At 36.8% G+C, this 25,115-nt stretch overlaps 1 protein-coding gene across 3 annotated transcripts; it reads left to right on the top strand.

The window, feature by feature from the left end:
- Positions 1–949: 949 nt before the first annotated feature.
- On the top strand, positions 950–24,380 carry Rad21l1 (RAD21 cohesin complex component like 1). 3 transcript variants are annotated; one of them, XM_026787190.1, is made up of 14 exons: positions 950–1,078; positions 3,565–3,740; positions 4,090–4,219; positions 5,905–5,998; positions 8,092–8,198; positions 10,297–10,467; positions 12,145–12,237; positions 13,134–13,247; positions 13,961–14,187; positions 14,547–14,634; positions 15,704–15,828; positions 18,443–18,529; positions 20,628–20,705; positions 22,522–24,380. In XM_026787190.1, the coding sequence occupies exons 2-14, from the start codon at positions 3,597–3,599 to the stop codon at positions 22,708–22,710; spliced, it is 1,647 nt and encodes a 548-aa protein (XP_026642991.1). In that variant the 5' UTR covers positions 950–1,078; positions 3,565–3,596; the 3' UTR covers positions 22,711–24,380. The 3 variants fall into 3 exon arrangements, with proteins under 3 accessions (XP_026642991.1, XP_013207687.1, XP_026642990.1); XM_013352233.2 differs by having other exon boundaries at positions 13,131–13,247; XM_026787189.1 differs by lacking the exon at positions 950–1,078 and adding an exon at positions 2,966–3,002 and having other exon boundaries at positions 13,131–13,247.
- Positions 24,381–25,115: the final 735 nt, after the last annotated feature.

Here is a 25,115-nt window from a genome sequence, read left to right as displayed (position 1 = left end):
TGGAATAAAGATTTTGAATTGGCTCATAGATCGTGTTTGAGTGGTCTTCTCTAGAGAGAACCCTGCAGCACGAGCTTGTGAGTGGAAGCAATGAGCCCACAGCCTAAGGAAGTTCAGAGAGATCTTACCTTTCTCAGTAAGGCCAAGGGCCCCAAACCTGTCTCTGCTCGCTCTATCTACCCTTGGACTTTTGAGAGATCTGGTTGGTTTTTGTTTGTTTGTTGTTTTTTGAGACAGAGTATCTGCATGTAGTCCTGGTTGTACTGGAGCTAATGCAGATCAGGCTGTCCACAAACTCACAGATCCTGGGCAGGTGGGCTAGGTCGGACGCCCACTCCCGATGCCTCCGTTCAGCCTTCCAGCCACCCTGTAGACCTGAGTCTCTTAGCATTTCTTGACCTACCCCTGCAGTTTCCACCTCTCTTACTCCATCCTCCGTTTTCTCACGCCCCGCCTCCTCACACCACTACCACCCCTCCACACCGCGCCCTCTAAAGCCCCGCCCCCTCCAGAATTTTTCCCTTTCACGCCCCGCCCCCCGCCTTTCCCCCTCACTCCCTACACCTACTTCCCTCACGTCCCGCCCTCTCTGAACCGCGCCCCCACGCCCCGCCCCCTAAACCCAGCCCCCCTCACGCTCCGCCCCTCTCCAGCCTTTTTTCTCTCACGCCCCTCCCTCTCCACACCGCGCCCCTCACGCCCCGCCCCTGCCACCTCCTACCGTCACAAGCCTCACTCAGCTCCGCCCCCTCGCGCCTCAAGGAGCCGCAACCTCTCAGGCTCCATCTCACATCACTTTACGCCACGCCCATCCACATCACGCTCCTCACGCCTTGCCCCGCCCCCGTTCCTGTCCCGCCCACCTCCCCTTGCACGGTCCAGTACTCAGCCCCGCCCTCCCTCCACGCCCCGCCCCGTCCTCCACGCCCCCGCCCCGCCCTTCACGCCCCCGCTCTCTCACGTGCTTGTGCCCCTCGTAGCCTTCGCCAGCCCGGCAGCCGCCCGCCGCAGGAGATCGGCGCCTGGGATCCACCGCGTGTCGTGCGGGGCTTTGCCGCTCTCCGACACCGCACTGACAGTAGGGCGGGGCCTGTGATGCGGGGCAGGCTGGGAGCGGTGGGCGAGTTGGGTGATGGCGGGGATGCGCCAGCCTGGCAACTCAGTGTTCTCTTCAGCACCGAGCCCTGAGGCCCGCCTGAGGAGCGACCTGGTCCTGCCGCTTCACGCGCGCGCCCGGAGCCTGTGACGGCCGGGCCCTCTCAGCGGTCCCAGCTCCCCCGGCAGCGGCTTAGCCCTCAGTCTCTCCAGCCCTGACCGCGGCCCTCAACCCCGTGCCCTCCCGCGGGGCCTCGCCCTCCGCTTGACCTCGCGCTCTCCACCACCCCTCAGTCCGTGTCCTCCTCCTGGCCTCAGGCCCTTACCCATCGGGCTTGCTAGCAAGGCCCCTAGACACCTGCCCCGGCCACACCTCCTGGCCTTCCCAGGAATGGGTTTCCAGGAATGGTCCCCTGCTCCCCCTTCCTTGAGTGAGGAAGTGATCTGTGAAGAACGGAGGGGTATTGGAGGAGCACGCGCGGGTGGGGTGGGGTGGGGAGACATCCTCAGGAAAGCAGGGTCTCCGGAATGTAAAATCCCAGCGTTTGGCTCTTTTTCTTATTATTTTAATCTATTGCTGGGGGAAAAACATTTTAATTGTCTCGCTCTCGAGAGCATTTTTTAGTTTTTATTATATATATCAGGTTCAAGACAAGGTTTCTCTGTTTCGCCTCAGCTGTCCTGAAACTTGCTTTGTAAACCAGGCTGGGAGCATTTTTGTTTAAAAAAAAAATCATCAACTCAGGTTTGGAATTAATTCCAAGACAAAGGCAATAGAGCCATGGCAGGGCAGAAGCCATAACCATATCGAAGTGTCTCGTAGGGATTGTGTGTGGTTTAGTACATAGTGTAACCTTTAGTTTGATTCTTGCGGTGGAAATGGGCATTGATCAAAGCTGACCTAAGATATTAATTCTGTGGCTGACATTATGTTTGCCTTCATCTTGGCTCAGTGTTCGCTTTTACCAAAACTTCGGGTAGGAAAAAAAAACTTATATGGTGGCAGTTTCAGATGACATATGAAAGCAGATGTCTAAGTGATATGACATCTCTCCTCACTTTTTACTGTGAGCCTTGTGCTGTCATTAGTAGTGCAGGCGGGAGAAATATCTATTTGTTTCCTGTCTTTTTGTTAAGCAAAAATTATATTAACCTTATTTCAAAATACTAAAATTCAGTGGGGGTTTCTTTTCTGACTTCTGATTCATTTTTCATAGTTTCTTTTTTTTAATTTTTATAGCCCTTTGGAATTCTGTTGTTTTAGCTTCAACATTATTATATTTAAAGCCAGGCATGGGGTACGTATGTGTAATTCTAGCGCTTGGAAGAAACAGCAGCAAGTTCAGGAGTTCCAAATTACCTTTGTCTATTAGCAAGGCCCTTTTTCAAATAATAATAAAGGTTAATAATATTTAGCATCCTAAAGAGAAAAATAAGGTTACATACCTAGATAAAAATTAGTGATCCAACATCAAATTTTTAATTGTTAGAAATCAGATGACCTGTTTCTTACTTTTGTTCACTACTTTCTTTTCTTTCTTTTCTGTTTTTCCTTTTTCCCTCCAGAAACCTTCATGTACCTGTTTTGTTATATTACTAAGAAGAAAAATTAAATTCTATGAAGAATAAGAGAAAAATTGAGACCATTGATTAGAATACATTTAAACTGGGTGTGATTCACAAGTTTCTAGACAAGTTTTTAACCTTAGTTTTAATCATATTCTAAATGAGATTTTCTTTTTTCCTCCTTCCTTTCTTCTTTCTTTCTTTTTTTTTGTTGTTGTTTTTGTTTTTTCATGACAGGGTTTTTTTATGTAGCCTTGGCTATTCTTGAAACAAATTTTTAAATCAGGCTGGCCTTAAACTCACAGAGATCTGCCTCTGGCTCCCGAGTGCTGAAATAAAAGGTATGCACCACCATTACCTGGCTGAATGAGAAAATTTTGTTTTGTTTTGTTTTTCGAGACAAGGTTTCTCTGTGGTTTTGGAGCTTGTTCTGGAATTCCCTCTGTAGACCAGGCTTGCCTTGAACTTACAGAAATCTGCCTGTCTCTGCCTCCTAAATGCTGGAATTAAAGGTGTGTACTACCACCGCCCGGTTTTTAATTTTTTTAAATAGTGATATTTCTTTTTATTACACTTATTTATTTGCTTGATTTATTTTTTTGAATATGAATACTTAGCTTGCATGTATGTATGTGTACTATATGTATTCTTGGTGCCTACAGAGGTTACCATAAAAGTTAGAAGAAGGCACTGAATTTGAACCTAGATCCTCTGCAGGAACAGCCAGTGCTTTTAACCATCTCTCCATCTCTCTATCTCTTTAATAAGAAAATTAATAACATTGGATTAGGAGATAATTTGAGTATTGTTTTGTAGAATTAATAATAAGTTTTTGCTCACAGTAAAAGAATACCAAAAAGCTTTCTCAACAAATTTAAGACATTTGTTTTTTGTTCTCTCTAGTTTGTTGAATATAATTAAGGAATATAGGCAACATGTTTTATACTCATGTGCTTATGAGTAAACGAGGGCCATTGGCCAAAATATGGCTTGCAGCTCACTGGGAGAAGAAACTCACAAAGGCGCATGTGTTTGAGTGTAATCTGGAGATAACCATTCAAAAAATTCTCTCCCCCAAGGTATGTAACTGATTAACATTCGTATTAGCCATGGCTTCTGCAGAAGAATTAAAATACTTTCCGAGACAAGTTTTGCTTTTCAAATTATCTCTTTTAATTCTCCCCCAGATTATTATCTGCACAAAGACACTCTAATAACTAATACAGCATTTAAGTGGAGCATGGCTTTGCTGAATAAGCAAAAACTAAAGTCAATCATTCTATATGGTGAGGTTAAAAGGTGGTTTACTTAAGTAAGAATAGAACATTTGTTTTTCAAAGAGAAGTTATGATTTCATTAACTTTCAAATAACAACATTTACAAACCTAATATTTATTATTCTAACATTTTTAAAAAAATTATTCAAAGGTGAAAATTGCACTCCGAACTTCAGGGCACCTTCTTTTGGGAGTTGTTCGAATCTATAATAGGAAGGCAAAATATCTTTTGGCAGATTGCAGTGAAGCATTTCTTAAGATGAAGATGACATTTCGCCCAGGTACATATACAACGTTAATTTGTGTCACTGTTGACTTCTCTTGACATTTTTGTGTTGGGTAGTCTCTTTTTATTAGTAGCATGCTGTATACAATGAACATAAGCTTCATTTTGACTGAATCTTAAGTTTCCATAAAGCTAATTTTCCAAAACTTGTCATGTTTTATTATTAATATAAGAAATACACTTAAAATCATCATGATTGTGTCAGAAATCAATACACTTATTTTTACTGGGTCATTTAATTTGCCATACCTGTTTTTGCCTTTATGAGAGTAAAATTATATATTGACAAAATATAAATACTGATAATTGTTTTTAGAATTCTTGAAACTCCTAAATTATTGACAGTTACGAAGTATTATCCAAATTCCTAGACATTTTGCAATACTATATTTATATATGTCATAAGTACAATTCCTAACATTTTTTAATTTACATAAAATCTGTTCTGCTTTTTTTTGTTTGTTTTTTTGCTTTTTGGAGACAGGGTTTCTCTGTGGTTTTAGAGCTGTTCTGCTTTTAAGATATACATCATTTTCATTTTCTTTTCTGTTTCCCCCCTTTTGTTTTTGTTTTTTCAAAACAACACGGCTTTTCTGTGTAGCTTTGGAGCCTGTCCTAGAACTCACTCTGTAGACCAGGCTGGTCTTGAACTCACAGAGATCCGCCTGCCTCTGCCTCCTGAGTGCTGGCATTAAAGGCGTGTGCCACCACCACCCAGCTCCAAAGAAACTATCTTTATTATATATATTTTCCTAACTTTTACAGTATCTACATTAGTTCCTTTCTTATGCCATCCCTCCATCAACATTTGTGGATTCTGACTGAAAGCTCTTTTTTTTATCTTTCTCATTTAAAATAGTTTTAGAGTCTTTGAATAAATTGATATGCACATCGACTTTGTTTTACTTGCTCATTTATTATTTATGTATCCTGCAAATATTTATTGATTCATGCTTTGTGATTAACATGATGTTAAGCTTTAGAAAATACAAGGACAAGCAAGATAAATAGTTCCTTTTCAGTCTGATGAGGAACTCAGATAATGAAAATGTTTTAAAAACAATATAATAATTACAGATTGTGGTCATGCTGGGATTAAAGGCATGTGTTACTGCACCTATTAGTGGTCATGTTACAAAGGAAACTAAACTAAGATCTACAACAGAAAACAACAGAGAAGTTCATTTTATAGGTTAATTAGGGAAAACCTTTGTGAGGGGATAGAAGTTAAACTCACACTTGAAAAATGAGACATACTCAGTACATAAGTAGTGACCGAAGGAATGGTTGTACAGGCAAATGGAACTACAAGTATAATGTCTTGAGGTGAAAAAAATGCTTGCCTTTTTCAGGGAACAAAAAGACTGGTATATCTGTGGAGTACAGTGGTGGAGGAGAATCCTATAGATGATGTATGATAAGAGTGTAGGGCTATGGAAGCTCCAGTCAGAAATTTGAATTTTATTGTAGTGAGGAAGTTGCTTTATTCATGCTTAGGTCTCTAAGCATGAGAACTATCTGATTTGATTGCTTCTGGAAACTGTTATTCTGTCTGCTTCATAAAAAATGTACTGCTGAGGGGCTATAGAGAAGCCCATGAGAGATGATAAAGATTTAATTTAAAGTTTAATGTTTCATAAAGGATCACTGTTTATTGTGTCTCTTTTTCATTATTTTTAGGACTTGTTGATCTCCCAAAAGAGAATTTTGAAGCAGCTTACAACACTATCACATTACCGGAAGAATTTCATGATTTTGACATCTATAATATAAAGTAAATCATTTTGTTTTCTTGTTTTCACATTCAGATCTAATGGCGGCAACTTCAACTAGATAACAATTGAACAAGTACAGTTGACAAAAGCTTAAATTGTGTAAAATTTGAAAATACAAAACAAAAATGTCTAATATTTATTGAATGTTAGTATTGACGGTATATTCATCTAATAAACATGTATTAAATAAATGTCTTACCTATGCCAGACATGGTTCTAGGCATTGAAAAGATAGCGATGAATAAAACAGTTTCTAGCCTAATGGATCTTATATTTTAGTTAGTATAGATTGATGATAAATAAAAATGCAATGTGAAGATAAATAAATATTAAAACAAGCAATAGGATTATCAGGAAAAGATTTTCTGATCAAGTAAGAACACAAACCTAAAGGAGCTAAGGAGACAAACCTACAGTAACATATAAGAATGTTCCAGTGGAAATACCCAGAGAAGTAAAAAAAAAAATTTCTGTGGAAATGGCAAAATAAGGCAGATAAAATACAAGTGGAAAGGCTGTAAGACAGCGGATATGCTCAGGAACAGCAAGAAAGTAAGAGAGATGAAGTAAGATGAAAGGACTGGGTAGTAAAGAAATGAGGTCAGAGAAGGAGCAGAAGATGCAGGTGACAGGATTTGTAGGCTACAGTAGAGATTTTATATTGATGGGAGAAAAAACACAGTCAAGTTTTGAACAAAGAGCAGAGGAGTGACCAGATCTAACTTGGTCTGAGCATGCTCCCTCTGGCTACTTCACAATTATGGGGAAAGAAGGAAAAGAAAACCTGAGAGATTATTGTAGTAAGTCCATATGAAGTAGTATAGAATCAATTCTCAAACTGCACTTTACTAAGATGGCAGCAATCAAATCAATGGGTATCTATAAAAGGCAGGGTAAACATGATATATTCATGTATTGGATATGGCCCTAAAGAAGTAAAGAATGACTATTTGATTTGGGGCATATCTTAGGATTTCTATTACTGTGAAGAGACACCATGACCATGACAACTTACAAAGGAAAGTATTTAATTGGGGCTGGCTTACAGTTTCAAAGGTTTAGTCCATTATGGCCATGGCTGGAAGCTTGAGCCTCTGAGACATCAGATCCCGCCCCCAGTGGCACACTTCTTCAACAAGGCCACACCTGCTCCAACAAGGCCACAAGTCCTAATAGTGCATTGCCTGTGGGCCTATAGGGGACATTTTTATTTAAGCCACCACAGGGCATAAAATGGAGCTACCACTTACTGAAATCAGGATAACTAAAAGATGATAGGTTGAAGAAAGAGAAAAAAGGAAGTTAGGTTTTGGACAACATATAATTTGGGTCTGAATTCATGTGTGTATTTCTCTAAGTACACATATAGAAACTTAATCCTCATGGTGGTTGTATAAAAGGTGGGAGCCTTTAAATGTGATGAGGTTTTGAAAGCAGAGAGCCCTCCTTAATGAGGTCTGTGACATTATAAAAGAGCCCAAGGAAGCTTTCTTGTACTTCTAGCATCTGAGGATACAGAGGTGAAGAATAGGCCCGTATTAGACACTAAATCCGTGGTACCTTGATCTTGGCTTCCTAAACTCTAGAACGGTGTTTAATGAATATCTGTTTAAAAACTACCCAGTTCTTGTCAGAATTGACAAAGGAAGACCAAAGTCAAGATACAGTAATTCAGAGGCTTTGCTTCCTGGTCTTCCTACACCCTCATGTGGTATAAGGATCAAGATGGTAGTTTGGGGCCACACAAGCTCTGCTCATAAAAACAGAACCCTTATGACCTGGTTACTTCCTAAAGGCCTCATCTCCTAATAGCATCAAACTGGGAAGTAGATTTCAGTATTTAGACTTGGAAGGAACACAAGCATTCAAGCCATAGCAAGAATGATCATCTGTTCAAATGCTCAAGTAAATTAGCAACTAAAAACCACCACTGGATTGAATAACCTGAAAATTATTTGTGTAAACATGTGCCTAAAAATTCATGTGCATAAACATACTATTGATAAAGTAAAAATCCTTTTATGATAAGCTGATTTTGATTTTTTCCCAATATTTTATACAACCATAGTGTTCTACTCATGTTTCTCTATAGTGATATTGATGTTTCAGAGCCCCTTGCTCAGAACCAAAGCAAACCAGAAGAAATCACACTTAGAGAAGAATATAGCAATGATCTACTTTTCCAAGCTGAGAGTTTTGGTGAGAATATTTGAGAAATCAAAATTATAAGACAACATCAATTATATTTGCAATTTGTATGAAAATAGTCACAATAGAGATATCTGTAGAATGGATGTTTTATGTATAAATATAGTCTCCAATTTTTTTCTGGTCTAGATGCTAATACCCTCTATTATGGAATATTTCTTTATAATTTTTTAAATCCAAGCATATTTTGAATTTCTATATCAGGTGCTCTCATAGAATAGAACAGTACTAATTGGGAGCATGGGGACCATGGGAGAGGGTTGAAGGGGAGGGGAGATGAAGGGAGAGGAGCAGAGAAAAATGTCTAGCTCAATAAAATCAATAAAAAACTTAAAAAGAATAGAATAGTACTAAAATTTAAAGATGTAGGTTCTGGGGCTGATATGGTGACACATGCCTGTAATCCTAGCTAGGGCTTTATAGTAAGACCCTGTCTCCCTTTCTTTCTCCCCTGCCCCCCAAAAGTAAAGTAGTTTCTGCCCTCAAAGCAGAGATATCCAGATTAACATCTGGTATAGTTTATATATATTGGGGTGTTATATTTTACTGCATAAAATTCTTTCAAATATATTTTGTCCCATGTATGATTATTTGTTATAGTGTACAGCTTAATTATGAAGCATACAGTGATTTTTGAGATGTTAAAATATGTTTGGAAAAGGCATTTGTTTTTTGTTTGGTTTTTTTTTTTCAAGACAGGGTTCTTTGTGTAGCCATGGCTGTCCTAGAACTCGCCTTGTAGACCAGGCTGGCCACAAACTCACAGAGATCCGCCTCCCTCTGCCTCCCTTACTGGGATTAAAGGTGTGCACCGCCACACCCAGCTACTGATTGATTTTTTTAAAGACATCTGAATTGTCTCCCATATCTTCTGTCTGCTTTATTAGTTGCAGTATTATACTACCTTCCTGAAAATCTTCCTCCATTTTCTTCCCATATTTTACACATTTCTGCAAGAGTAATTGTCTTTAAGTACATTTTTGTCCACCTATCATTCCTCTACCTAAGCACCTTGCGTTCCTGTGACTGAATCAAACCCCTGATATTCCTCTCCTCAGTGCCTTCTACCAACTCATCATTTTTATCCGTTTATCAGCCTCACTATAGGCATTTTCCCCTACCAAAGTGTATGCCTTACCATCTAATCAATTCAACTTAGTTGTTCACAGTTCTGTATCTTGCATAATTCAGAAAAGTGGAGCATCATGTCAGTCTGTAGTTCTAGGTTTGAATCTGGACTTTTTTCTGTATATTTGCTATGTATACTCAACAAATGACTTAACTGAGTCTGTAAAGTAGAGATCCTCCTAGCAACATCAAAGGTTATTTTCTTTATTCTTGCCTTTTGTCCTCTCCACCAATACGTGATTTTCTCCCTCAAACTTTAAGAAATGTTTATATTAATCCATCCTATTCTTGATTACAGTATAAATTTTAAGGTCATGATTATTTCACCCTGAAATCTCAGGATAGATAGATAGATAGATAGATAGATAGATAGATAGATAGATAGATAGATAGATAGATAGAAAGAAACAGACAAATGACAGCCTCACTACTTAAGCCAGTCTTGTGTGAAACTCAGATTGACTTGTTGTAGCCTCCTGAGTGCTAGGGTTAAAGGTCTGTGCCACCACCGCCAGTCGTTTTTGTTGTTACTGTTTCAGAGGCAGGGTTTCTTTATGTAGCTCTAGGCAGATTTTCCAAATTCTTCTTAGGCATAAACTATTCTATATAAAATGATATGAAATAATACTTGGTCAAATGGAATGTGATCTACATAATGTATAGGGAATCAGTCTACTCCCACAGCGTTTTGACCTTCCAGGACATGACTAAATTATATCATAACTACAAGCTCTACTGAGTGCTCTGGCATTTTTTCCTGTTGTATTGGGAGAGTATTAAACTTGGAATCTAGTCTATGTTGATTAACTGGGTGTCTTCAATTGGATAATTCAATAATTTTAAAACTTTTATTTTCCACATAGAATGAGGATGAATTATACTAGATGATTTAAGTTTCTTCCAACTCTGAAAGTTTATGTTTCTATGATTAGCTTGCCACTGACGATATACATTTATATAGGAAATGAACCTGAAATCCTCAGAAGACAGAGCTTATTTGATGTCAGCGTATTAATGAACTCCAGTGGTCTTGTAGTTGAACATAGTTCTGGAAGCCTCATTGAGGAAAAATCTTTGTTCTTTGACAATGGAGATGGATTTGGAGATGAAGGAGCTGCAGGAGAAATGATTGGTATGCTTTCTGGCCATAAAATATCAAATATTGAAATTGAATTTTCAGATATTCTGTACTTATAGGTCAGATTATTTTTCACATATGTTTTCAAAGTCTATAATATTTTAATCTAGGCCTAGTTAATAGGTATCTGTTTAAACACATTTCTATAGAAGCTATTAACACCTATCTGTTTTTATTTGTGTCCTTAAACTTTGGAAAGAAGTGAGGTTAGTATACTCTTCAAAAATGTACTAGATTATATGTTGGTAATATTGTCTTCTTTAATACAAATTGTAAAATATTCTTCAAGGTCAGTATAGCATTTTATATTTAAATTACAATATTAGTATAAAATAGACATTTTGGAGTGACACTGGGAAAACAAAAGTATGTATTTTAAAGATTATTAGTTATATGAAATACATTTACAGGGTTTTTTTTCAGTTTTCATTAAAAGTCTAGTTATCAGCCAGGCATGACAGCTAATATCTGTAATCTTAGAACTGGGGAAGCTGAGGTAGAAGAATCATGAGTTTAAGGCCAGCCTGAATTATAAGGAGTTCTAGGCCACTTCACTACCTAATGAACCCCTATCTCAAAAGAGAAAAGGGAGTAGGGAGAGGAGAGAAGAGAGATGGGGGAAAAAAGAAGTGTGTTTTATCCCTTGTATAAACCAGGGCTTCTTAAACTTTTTCTATCCACAACCCACTTTTGCCCAAGAAATTTTTATGTGGTCCTTGGTATACAGATATATAAAATATGCATACAAGGGGTTGGAGAGATAGCTCAGCAGTTAAGAGCACTGATCGCTCTTCTAGACAGACTGGGTTTGGATCCAGTACCCACATTAAGGCTCACAACCATCTGTAACTCCAGACCCAAGGAATCCAAGACCCTCGTCTGTCTTCTGTGGGTACTGCACACATGTGACACACAGATATACATACAAGCAAACACCCAGTACACATAAAATTTAAAAATATATTTTAAAAATTAAAAAATAAAATGTATATACAAACCAAGTGTTTACTAATAATGAATGAAATAAATTTATTCTAACATAATTATTTGGTATATTATATAATTTTATCATTTATTAAGATAAATATTCATGAAATTGAGATAATATGCTTACTTTTACATTAAAATACTAAATCTTGGGACTGGAGAGATGGCTCAGAGGTTAAGAGCATTGCCTGCTCTTCCAAAAGTTCTGAGTTCAATTCCCAGCAACCACATGGTGGCTCACAACCATCTGTAATGGGGTCTGGTGCCCTCTCTGGCCTTCAGGCATACACACAGACAGAATATTGTAACATAATTAATAAATAAATAAATATTAAAATATTAAAAAAAACTAAATCTTTCATCTGTGCCAGGGCATTTTAAGGCCATGTGTTTGGCATTGTATGGCACATGATAGCATACACAATGCAAAGTGCACGTTGTTTATTTAGAACCAAGGCTACAGTGAAGTGGCGGAGTGAAGCATGGGTGAGCACTGCCAGAAATAATTTTGATTTTTAATTGGTTTTCCTTCTTGCCAAAATTTTCATAACACCCAACCCCTTCTAATTGAGTTATGTGATCCCATATGGAGTAAAAACAATTCAAGAAGTAAGAGTATAATGTCTTATATAAACTAATGCTAGAAAATGTTTAGCTAATAAGTATTTATTTATGTTTTTAAAGACAATTTGTTGCAAGATGAGAATACCCTTTTAGAAGACATAAATTCAAACAAGGAAACTTCTCTGCCTCCTGAGCTTCCCAGTAGTATAATAGGTATGTTGAAGTCTTTTGCATAGAAAATGTATAGATTCTGATGTTTGGAACTTCTAAGTTTCAGCAGCATTGTAATGAAGAATATTGTCCTTCAGATTCTCTTAATCCAACCCTAGATAATGTAGAACAGGAAGTTAGAGTCTGAAAAAGTAATTAACCAGGATTGGCTTTAGTAGAGCATATTTATTCTTCTCAAGCAGTATACTTTCAAATCCTAAAAAATAATACGTTATATGGGAAGAAAAATTATCACACTGTATGACTTGACCATCGGTGTACCGCTTGAGAGAAGTTATAAATTATCAACTGAGCTTATTTTTCTTCACTTGAAATTCTTACCAAAATTCCTCAGATGAGTTGATGCCTTGAAGATACTTTTCCTTAAGTATTAAAAATGTAATCAAAACATTGTTTTATTTATTATTTCCTTAAGTATTAAAAACAAAATATAAAAACATTGTTTTCACAATGTTTGATGTTGCATTTGTTTTGTGACACAATAATCAAAATTAAAAACAAAAAGTTTTGGGCATTCAAAACTTAGCTATGGTTCTTTATGGGTCAATTGGCGGTTCAACAGAACATAGATACTTTAGTTGTCATAGCAAATTTTTATCAGTCACTTTTTTGTTTTGTTTTAACTTCTATGTGACTGTAGCCCAGCCTGAGCTATCTCATGTGTAAATGAGGGTGATGCTATTTGACTCACTCAAAAGTTGAGGGTCCCAGACCATTTATTCCTGAACTTCTTTGTCTCTATTACAGTTCATTATTCTAAGAATTAATGTATCATCCCAGCTACCAGTATTTCCACAATTATTTTTCTACTTTATTTCTCATATTGTCTTCTAATGTGTAGCATAGTCATATGCTTCTGTTTTTGCTTTTATTAGTAGAACCAGGTAATTCAGATGACCAGTGCCTACCTGAAGATGAAAAAGTAGATGAAACAACATCATCAGATGAAGAAGAAGGGCTTTCTCTTGACCCAATTGATGGTTTAGTAAGAGGTCTCATGTTTTTATTTTTATCTTTGGTACCCTGGTATCTTAATTGCTTTGAGATATGCAAACAGTCCATAGAATGTTACAGAAGACTGCCAGCATGATAATAGCATTGGGCATTAAATAGGAAAAGATTATGAAAGCTATCAGAGATAATTCTTTCAACACATCTAGTCCTGTTCAAATCATATGCTCAGTTTGGAAAACTGGAAATTTAAAAACCGAGTTCAATTCAAAACATTTTCAGCTTTACTAAAGACAAGCTTGACATCTGCCTTCTGCATGGTGTGGAATTAGCTGCCTACTTAGAATTCATATATGAATTTCAGTGCAGGAGGTGAAATACGCTGGAGAGATACACATTAATGTTTTGAAACATTATCGTGTTCCACATTTTAAAAAGAAAAGAAAAGCTCCAGATTCTTTAACTGCCCACTCCCTGTTTGCCATTTTTCTCCAGTTGCCTATTTAACAAGTGAACAGGGTCCCTCTTAAGCACCTTCAAACAATACTTTGAAAAATGTATCAGCTTTTGACTGCTCAGATACTCTAACTTTGCAAAAACTTTACAAAGCTTTTTTTTTTTTCAAAGAACAGAAGGATTTTCTTCCCAGTGCAACTCTGCAGGTTATTTGTGATATCCTTTCCTTAGATATATAGTAGCCTAGAATATCATTTTACAAAACTTTCTAAGTCCATTTATGCCTGTTTCCCTCTAGACATTGCAAAGAGAAGGAAAAACAAAAAGAGGAGGTTGCTCATAGATCCAATCAAGGAGATAAGTAGCAAGACTATGCATAAGCAGCTTACTTCCTTTGTTGACACCCTCATGGTTCTGGACCTTGCACCCCCCACACAAAGATTGATGATGTGGAAGAAGAGGGGAGGAGTGGATACCCTTCTATCAACTGCTACCCAGGATCTGATTCATGATGAACTGAAAAAGGTAATTGTTTTCATCCTTTTGCATGGATATGATGTTTGTTTCTAAATAAATATGTTTATATTTACAATGTAATTGGACATGTGGGGAAAAGAAACCATTATTTTAAAACTTAATTTGTTTAATAATTGTGTATAAATGGCTTTCCCTCCCAAGACAGGATCTCGCTATGTAACTCACTACATAGATCAGCCTGGCCTTGAATTTACAGAGATACATCTGCCTTTTTCTCCAAGGTGTGCACCACTCTGCCAAGCTTGGAAAACTGTGTATGAATGGCTTTTACTTTTTAGCATATGTGCTTGTGCTTTATTGAATTGCTTTATTAATATAAAATCAAGAATATAAATGTGTTTTTACAGTTGTTTGCAAGATGCTTCCTGTCCTCTGACTTAAAACTTATACAGAAGGAGTCAGTAAGGAAAGAAGTGGGAACCAAAAACATTTTAGGTAAGATTTCCTAATTCTCTTAATGTCGAAGAGAATGTTGTGTAAACAAAAATTGAACTCTACGTCTCAGAATGAAAACTAGGCTCAAATCTGTATTGTCAAATATAACCACTATCTATAGAATAGTATTTTAAACTTAAAGTATTACCTTAGTATAGCATTTTTCTGCTTTTCACATTAATATCTGTTCCAAGATGTCACCAAAAAGATAAAATATAGGCCAGTCCTTGTGTCACAGGCCTGTAATAACCACGCACTCAGGCAGGATTGCAAGTTCAAGGCCTGCCTGGGTTACAGAGCAAGTTCAGAGCCAGCTAGGTCAAGTTAGCTAGATGCTGTCTCAAGCTAAAACACACTAAAAGGACCAGGTGATGTAGTTCAGTGGGAGAGTACTTGCCTAGAATGTGTAAGGCCCTAGGTTTAATACCCAGTATCCTCTCTACACACATACAAAAGATGTTATTTATGTGTGTGTATATTTATATATTCTCTTTCTCTAACCTCCTCCACCCTGAAGGCAGTATTCACCAACTCTTAGAAAAATCTTTGTTTCTAGCAGAATAATGTTTCATTTTAAAACAACCTAAAACTCAGATAGTGATAAGAATGTACTTAAATATTACAACTATCCTAAGGCCAATATCACCCTCAGCCTAGAATGAAATTGACAGAATGTTGTTAATAGCTAATTATTGCTGTGACAGTTATAAAGTAGTGTAACCATTACTTTACATTATGTGATGAATAAACTTCCTTTCCCAGTGACCATTTCTGAAGTCATTAAAATTTACAAAATAGTACACCACAGTGAACTTAAACTATTCCCGTTGTCCTGTGAGTGAGTGTGTGAGTGAGGATGAACGGAGGATGATGGGAGTGGAAATGATGAAGAAGCAGAGGAGGGGAAAGGGAAGATATAAATTATGTGAGACTCGGTAGAGTTGGGAAACTTGGACACTCCTCAATTAAATTAGTAGATTCCAAGTTACTGGCCAGAAGTTTTCTTTTTGAATAGTCATATGCCAGTTCAGGTCTGAAATGCACTTGGATAACACTCTCTTCACTTAAGAGCCTTCAGTGACAGAAGAGCCGAGTTCCCACGGAGACTTAGATCAACTCCAGGTTTGGAATGATGTGACTGATGGATCTACGGGTAGCTTTCAGCAGGATATCACTATGAATATTAACTCTGACGTAAGTTAACCAGAGATAATCACTGAAATATTTTTATGCAACTCTAGTGAAGTAATATTGAGAGGCTAATACATATTCTTACAGATGCAGTTCATATTTCATCTCATGTTGTTCAACAGTTTCTCTAAGTGTCATTACTATAAGATAAAACATAATTTTAATCTGCAAGACAATATTCCTCTGAAGTTTAGGATGTGAATCACAAGATAAGGTAGTTTCATGCTGAAGCAGTATTTTATATGACATAGCAAATGAGTGATTGACCTTGAATCTGGTTGTTTATTGTATATATTGCATGAGTTATGGGGTCTCCTACAACTCTAACCGGACATTTGTGTATTGTTTCTCATCATAAATTCACCCATATTTTTCTTCTAAGAACAACATTTTAAACTTCTCAACTATCTTTACCTTAATTTTGAAAGACTTTCTAAAAGTATATGACCAAAACAAAATACTTTTGTCACTCTGAAGGAACAGGAAAAGAAAAATTTTCTTTGAAGACAGTTTTGTTTGAAAACATAGGAAAATTTATAATATTTGGGCATGGAGGTGCTCACCTTTAATCCTAGCACTCAGGAGGCAGAGGCAGATAGATATTTGACTTTGAGGCTAACCTAGTCTACAGAGTTTCAGGACAGCTAGGGCAGAGAAACCCTATTTTGAAAAAATAATATAAAATACCTTCTCATTTGTTACTTAAATATTAGGGTCTTATTGATAAAAATAAAAACAATGTTTCTCAGGTATGTTCCATCATCATTGTTAATTTTTTTCTGATGAAGAAAGGTTTTTCTTAGGAGTGAGGAAACACATAGGAAGCACAGAGAGAAAGACTCTTTGTAAAGCAGGGAAGCGGGAGCTTGGGAAGCAGATGCCCTCCTCATTGTATTTTGAAAACCATTCAGAAAATTCACTTAATCCACATCAGAACTGTATTAACTGGGAGGAAAGACAATTTCATAATACATTAAAACAGGGGCTGGAGAGATGTCTCAGAGGTTAAGAGCATTGCCTCTTCTTCCAAAGGTCCTGAGTTCAATTCCCAGCAACCACATGGTGGCTCACAACCATCTATACTGGGGTCTGGTGCCCTCTTCTGGCCTGCAGGCATACACACAGGCAGAATATTGTATGCATAATAAATAAATAAATATTTTTAAAGAAAAATAAATAAATAAAAGAATGCATTAAAACAGAGCATGTTTGACTAAATGCTTGATAATATACTGCACACTGACACTGTGAGTTACCATGCTAGCTGCCTTTTGGGGGCTTGGACATTTCCTAGAATGTTTTGGATTAATTGCATTCGCAGAGGAAATCTCAAAACAACCTAATATGGACTCTGTTAGTGTTCACTTTTATGCAGATATATAATAAAAAAGAGAAAAGTGATCAAGGAAAAATATAAAAATGTACCATTTAAGGAGAAAAGGAGTGCCAGGAAGTGTAAACAGATTAAAGAAAGGCCAGATACTAAGTGGAATAAAAGGAATGGTGACCTCAGAGCAAGGTCCCACCCAGCTAAGCTTCTAGTTTGTGAAAAGGAGTTAAAGAAAATCACATGGCCAGGCAGAGTGGTGCCCACTTTAATTCTGGCACTGGAGAAGCAAATGCAGGCAAGTCTCTGAATTTGAGGCCAGGCTGGTCTACAGAGAAAGTACCAAGCATATGTCACAAGTGTCCAGGCAATGAGGCCTAGAGAAGCCATTGTGTGAAGCTGTGAAGTTGAAGCTTGGATTACCTTGGAGATCCCAAAATGTTGGAGATACCAGAGCTGTAGGAAACCTGCCAAGAAAAGCTGCTAACAGGGAGTGGAACCAACCCAAAAGGAAGAAGTGTGTTGCAGTCAACAAAACTGAAAGAGTTGGAGATCTGAAAAGTATTTTGATATCAGACATGGAGATGCAGAGTTTGGAGTTTTCCCAGCTGTTTTTTAGTCTTGTTTTAGTCTTTCCTCACTGTGCTCCCTTTTGGAATTGTAAGGTACATCCTGTGCCATTATATGTTGAAAATACATGCTATGCTTTTTCATTTTGATTTTGCATGGACTTACTGTTAAGAGATCGCATGGGTCTCAGAAGAAACTTTGAATTTTAGACTTTTAAACAAGTTTGAGACTGTTATAGACTATGGGGACATTGAAATTGGACTAAATGCATTTCGCATTATATTACGGCTACAAGCCTATAAGGACTGGGGAGTGAAATGTAGTGGTTTGAATAAAAATGACCCCCATAGGTCCATAGGGAGTGGGACTGTTATGAGGCCTTATTGGAGGAAGTGTGTCACACTCTGTTCCTGCTGCCTACAGATCAAGTTGTAGAACTCTTGGCTGCTTCTCCAGCACCATGTCTGCCTGCATGCTACCATGCTTCCTGTCATCATGGTAATAGACTGTAAGCCAGCCCCAATTAAATGTTTTCCTATTTATAAAGGTTGCTGTGGTCATGGTGTCTCTTCACAGCAATAGAAACCCTAACTAAGACAATAGGTTAAATTAGTTTGTGAAATTATTGTTTATATTAATAAATCATTTAACAAAATTGAGAGTTGTTCATATTATAACCACTAGCAGAATTACCTGTAACTTCTGAATTTTCTTTGGCAGGATATCTTTGATATGGCTTCTCCAGCTGCTAAGAGATTATCTTCAATGAATGCTTCCTTGGCCCAAGAAAATTGTCCAGTTGAATTGGTAAATATATTATAGTCTTTGGACAATTTTCTTCATATTTAATTATTTTTAGATTTAACTTAATTTTGGAAATTTCATACATATACAGAATGTACATGGTAATCGTATTTACTCTCCATTATTCTAGCATATCTCCCACCAACTCTAGGAATCCTTACTTATACTCAGTGTATTGAAAAAAAAAAAGGTCATGGAAGTAGGAGGAGTGACTAATAGGGAAGAAAGAAATATTCTTAAAAGTTGTCTTCCTAAATGTTATGTAATTTATTTAATTAAAATTTATTTATTTGGCTTGCAGAATTTCCATGTTTATTTATAAGTTTATAATTTAAATTTATGATCTCAAGAAATACATTTAGCTGGGCTCGGTGGCCCTTACCAGACAGCAGAATCATGAGTTTGAAGCAAGCTTATACTACATAACCCCAGCTACTATGACTCACACAACAGCTGAGATATTTGTGAATCATTTGGTGAACTTTTTCTTATACATAAATTATTTTGAGAGTCTAAATAAAGGAAAGTGTACAATTTTTATTCTTATCAAAAGTAGGGGCATGTTTTAAAATGCTGAGAATCACTGTTTTAAATCATTCTTATCTTTGGAAATTATACTATATTAGGATATAACCTAGGACATAAGTTTTATTTTTTAAAAAATAGTGTGAGCATCTCTTCATCAGTATTATTGGCGCAAAACTTGTATCTACGAAAGTTTTAAAATCAGAAAATGAAAATGCTTAAAATCAGAAAATGATCTGCTTAGCCGGGTGGTGGTGGCGCACGCCTTTAATCCCAGCACTCGGGAGGCAGAGGCAGGTGGATCTCTGTGAGTTCGAGACCAGCCTGGTCTACAAGAGATAGTTCCAGGACAGGCTCCAAAACCACAGAGAAACCCTGTCTCGGAAAAAAAAAAGTCACATTTTGATAGTAAATGCACAAATTTTGTTCACTGGCTCCCTATGCATTACTATCAGGTTTCTTTCTTCCTCTCTTTCTTTCTTACTTTCATATTTCAAGATGGGTTTCTTTTTGTAGTCCTGACTGTACTGGAACTAGCTCTCCTGAGTACTAGTATTAAAGGTGTGTGCCACCACAGCCTAGTTTCCTTTTTTAAAAAAAGATATACACATGCATACATACACATAAAATAAAAATCTTTTTATGATTTTAAAATTTTTATATGTTCAAGTGTTTTATCTGTATGAAAGTACACCATATATGTTCTGATACCTAGGAAGCCAGAAGAAGGTGCTTGGGTCTCTTGAAACTGCAGTTACTGGTGGTTGTAAGGCACCATGTTGGTACTGGGAATCGAACCCAGGTTTTCTGCAAGAACAGCCAGTGCCATTTCTCCGGCCCCCAAATTACTTCTTTGAATTTTATCCCAGAGTACTGAGGGAATTTTTTAATTTAAAGGTATTTTATCAAAAGTTGTTCAGTAAACAACTATCAAATCACCTATTAGGTCCTGGTGTTAAATTTTTAGATTTATTATTTTTATTTATGTGCATATATGTGTGCCTACATGAATTTATGTGCAAACAGGTGATTGAAGAGGCCATAAGAGGCCATTGGATCCTCGGGAACTGGAGTTATAATACTTGTCAGTTACCTGATGTGGTGCTAGGAACGTAATCCAGGTCCTCTTCAGGGGCAGTAAGCACTTTTAACTACTGTGTAATCTCTATAGCCTCTTTGTTTGTTTCAGTGCTTTGTTTGCTGTTGCACACTATTGTCAGAACTAGTGCAGAAAAACTGATAAAATAGGTCAGAACTGCTACTTCTCACCCATAGTCCTTTGCCAATGTACATATACAAAGTCCAGCTTGGTGAGCCAGTGAGTTTTATTGGAGTTATTTATAGGAGTATACATGCCAGGTTACTTAGCTTTCCTGTAGGATGGAATGTTTTAATCTTGAGGACTCTATTGCACAATAATTGTCTCGTGTTTGTGCCATTCTCTTCTTTATCAAACCAGACGTTTTTTGGGCAGGACTGTGTTATAGTTATGTTTCTGTAGAAGCTAATGCAGTGCTTGGTGAATAGTAAACAGTCAATAAAAATTGCTTAAATGAAATATTTATCATTAAAACAGGAGTCATCAGTCAGCAAACAAAATACTGAGGCAGAGAAATGGAATCAACGATTATTTCAGACATTAAATGAATTACGGGTAAGATGGTATTTTTATTTTACTTACTTTGTGTGTGTTTATGCACATGTAGAGTATGTGCACATGTATATGCATGTTCTTGTATGGGGATGTATGTATATGCTGGTGCTTGTATATTGTGGGCCACAAATGGCTTCCTCAGTCTCTCTCCACTTTGTTTCCTGAGACAAGGCCTCTCACTGACCCCAAAATTTACTGATTCAAGCCAGTCTAGCTAATGAGATCCCTTGCCTCTGAGCAGATGTGAACTCCAGTCCTTATAAATGCAGAGCAAGCACTTCATCCACTGAACTATTTCCCTAGACCTTGATTTTGATACTAAAAAATAAATAATATATTGATTTGAGCATTCAGATTTTTATGAAAACAAGATTTTTTTTTATATTTTGTTGTTGACAACAAAAGTCCACTGAAGTGAAACGGTTTTGAGTGATATACCTAGGGCTAAATATAGAAGAGAAAAGTTGATAAGGATGACTGTCAGTTTCTGTTTCAAAGGTTATATAAATAATGAGTTTTCACTGAGGCTTCATAGTGTGATTATAATTATTTTCATGTAAATTTTATGGTTGTGTTATTTGGTTAGTTATCTCTTTTTTTAAAAAAAAAGGTTTGTACATATTTAGGATTCTCTGTTGTTGTTGAAACCATGCACTGTCTTATTTTAAGATCTTTTGTGGTGATTTTTATTTTCTCTCTGGAAACATTTAGAACTTTTATTTATCTCCAATGCTCTGAAATTTCATGATGATGCACTCTCTGAGGGGTTTTTGTTTGTTTCAAGTTTATTGATTTATTGGGTAGTTTTAATCAGAGATAGCTCAGTGGTTAAGAGCACTTGCTCTTGCAGAGAACCCAGATTTGATTTCCAGTATCCACATGGTGGTTTACAACTATCTTAATTCCAGTTTCAGGGGATCTGACAGCCTCTTCTGACTTCCATAGGTGCACATGGGTTATACAACATACATTCAGGCAAAACACTCAAACACAAAATATTTATTAATTAGATTTCTTTATTGTTGCTTGTTGTACAATAAAGTATTTTACCCATTAATTTATAAGTATTTTAGAATGTCAAAAACTAGTATTGACATTCCTAAAAGTGCTTTACAATCACCCAAAGATAAGTATAAGACACTGGCATATAAGATAGGTATAAAACACTCGCAAGTATTTGGTCCAGTATTTCTGGGTAAATAAAAACTATGCTTTTGTAAGAATCTAATTCCAAATCCTAGTATCCATTGAAAGTGCTATGTTCCTCCACAATTTAATACTATATTGTATCTCACTTATTTAGTAGGTATACAGGCACCGTGTGATAACTCCAGCTAGGAGATGTTAACATAGCTACATTACCCGGCCACTGAAACCAACAGGTGCACTTCCACATGTACTGCGAAGGTTATTTTACAGGCTTCTCTAATGCCTTTATGGCGAAGACCCACAATGGATTTATTATTTATTATATGTGAAACCTCACAAAGTCCTGTGGGTTTTTCATATTTTTAAGATGAAACTAATTGCACTTTCCATAAGAAATATTTATGTTAATATCACTTTTTAAAAACTAACATTTATATAACATATAAATTTGTATAAACCTTAGTAGTTTTGGTGCATTTTCTCAGTAAAACAGGTTTGGTCTCGGTGATCTATGTTTTTACACACTTATTAGAGCCATTCTGTTACTCTTTTTTAAAGATATCATAGCTTATCAAGAATTGCAGTATTTGTTCATTGTACATCTGCAGACTGCTTTACTTCTAATAATTGTTCCCTTTTCTTTTCTCTTTTCTAATTATTTTCCCAGGAATACAACAAGATGGGGATGCAATCTTTTAGTCTGATAAAGCTATGCAGAAATTGTGACCGGAAACAGACAGCTGCCAAATTTTATACCTTTCTTATCCTAAAAAAACATCGAGTTATTGAACTGAGCCAGAGTGTTCCCTATGCAGATATTATAGTTACAATGGGACCAATGTTCCATAAGATGTGAGAGAGATCCAGAGCATGCAGGTGTGTGCCATCACTGGCACTGCTGCATAGACTGTTCAGTTTGCTGGAGAAGCTGTCTGGAAGCAGCAGGTGTCTGGCCACTTCACAGACAGGCTGGCCTCCCATTTTCTATCTAGGGACAGAGCAATCCCAACCAGAATTGGAAACCTATGTGGGGACAGTTAAGTCATTCTAACTTAACTGATTTGAATGTATGCGCTTATCATTGCCCTCATCTGAGTGTTGCGTTTAGACTGTGTTTATGGCACATGATAAAATAGAGTGCACCTCCAGGAAAATTCAAGATTGTTTTGTAAAGACTGTTTTACATTGGATTATTAAAGTTTGTGGAGTTAGTGAATAGTTAATATTTTTTTACTTGTAGACATTAGTTTATTTGATCTGCTTTGTAACATCATTGATATACCTAATTCCCTGGATTTTAATCTAATATCTTAGTTAAAGAATTATAAAACCTGTTTTAAATTACCTGAGTTACTTAAAATCTTGTTATGAGCCATTTAACTTTTTCATTTAATATTTAATAACTTTTATGGTCACCGTTAATGTTCTAGCAAAACCAAATCTGCTTATGTTTAAAAAACAAAACAAAAAACTGGCAGACACTTGTTAATGTTTTATCTGCACATTCAGTCTTAGTGAAGACAACTGCAAAATATGCTCTTTTAATTCGTGTGTATGGAACATTTTAGACAGCAAAAGCATTTGTTTTCTTAGTTGATGTTTGAGTCAAAATTTTTCATATGCTCTATGAACTTCAAAATACTCTATAAAAAGTGGCCTATGGCACTGTAAATAATGGTGCTGGGTTACATTGTAAAACAGTTCAATTCTAAAGAGATTCTTTGAGTATATTTAAGATACAAATAACAGAGTTGTCCTAAATATTTTTACTTTCAAATTAATGCAGAAATTAATTGGCTTGATTTTTGGTGTACAGGCCTATAATTTATATATTTATGTAAGTGTGTGTGATATATATCTCCATCACCACAGTCTAGACATAGTCAGATCACCTTTATAAAAATCCTTTTCAGGGAACTGGAGAGATGGCTCAGCAGTTAAGAACACTGACTGCTCTTCCAGAGGATCCAGGTTCAATTCACAGCATCCACATGGCATCTCATAACTGTCTGTAACTCCAGTTCCAGGGATCTGACACCTTCACATCAATGCATATAAATAAATAAGTTTTTAAAAATCCTTTCCAGGTTATTCCCTTGTGGTAGTCCCTCTATTCTAATAGCTGGCCACCATTCTCCATGACTACACTTTTGTCTCTTTGGAAATGTTATATAAATGGAATTATGTATGTAGCATGTAACCTTCTGAGCGTGGTTTCTCTCACTCAGTGTAGTACGCTTGAGATTCATCCAAGTGCTTTCATGTATCCGTATTTTGTTCCTTTTAGAAGCCAAGTAGTATTCTGTTGCCTAGATATATCGGCTCATTTATACTCTTACCCATTAAAAGACAGTTATTTCCAATTTTGATAATTTTAGAGCTATAAGCATATATAGTTTTATACAATTAAAAGTGTTTATTTCTCTGAGTAGCATTTCTAAGTCATGTAAATGCATATTTAAATTTATAATAAATTATTTGCCAGAAGTTATACCATTTTGCATTTATAATAAAATATGAGAGCTTCAGTTTATTTGTTTTCGGGTTTTTTTTGGGGGGGGAGACAGGGTCTCACTATGTAGCTATAGCTGATCTGAAACTCTATTGTAGACCAGGCTGACCTTGAACTCACAGAGATCTTCTGCCTTTGCTTCTTAATTTCTGTGTAAAGGAGTTGCCACCACACTTGTAGGTTTGATAATATTTTTGTTGAATATTTTTTATCTATGTTCCTTTTTTACAACCAAAATTTTTATGTGAAATATTAAGATACAATCTAATTTCTAAGATGAAATTAAATATATATAGTTTTACTTATAAGTATGCTAAATCAAAAGCTACACAATAATAAGAAATATCATTGGGGCAAATGTGGGCACAGACAAAAACATTTTTGAATCCCCTGTGTCACTGAGCATCAAAACCCATCAATCAGGTGCACAGGGGTTAAGAGCACTGACTGAACTTCCAGAGGACCCAAGTTTAATTCCCAGCACCCTCATGGAGGCGCACAACTATCTATAACTACCCTTTTCTAGGGGATATCCTACACCCTCTTCTAGTCTCCTCAAACACACAGTACATAAACATATGCACAGGCAAATACTCGTACAAATAAAATTAATTTTTAAGAAACAAACTCTTAATCTCCAAGCAGTCACTGAAGAGGAAGGAGCTGTGCAGGGGTGGAGGGGACGGAAGGTCTGAATGGCACGTTTAAAAGGACTTGAGTTTCTGAGTTTGGTGAATGTGGAATTAACT

Source organism: Microtus ochrogaster, linkage group LG8, assembly GCF_000317375.1.
Source record: "Microtus ochrogaster isolate Prairie Vole_2 linkage group LG8, MicOch1.0, whole genome shotgun sequence".
NCBI classification, from domain to species: Eukaryota; Metazoa; Chordata; class Mammalia; order Rodentia; family Cricetidae; genus Microtus; species Microtus ochrogaster.
This window is presented reverse-complemented; position numbering and strand designations above follow the sequence as displayed.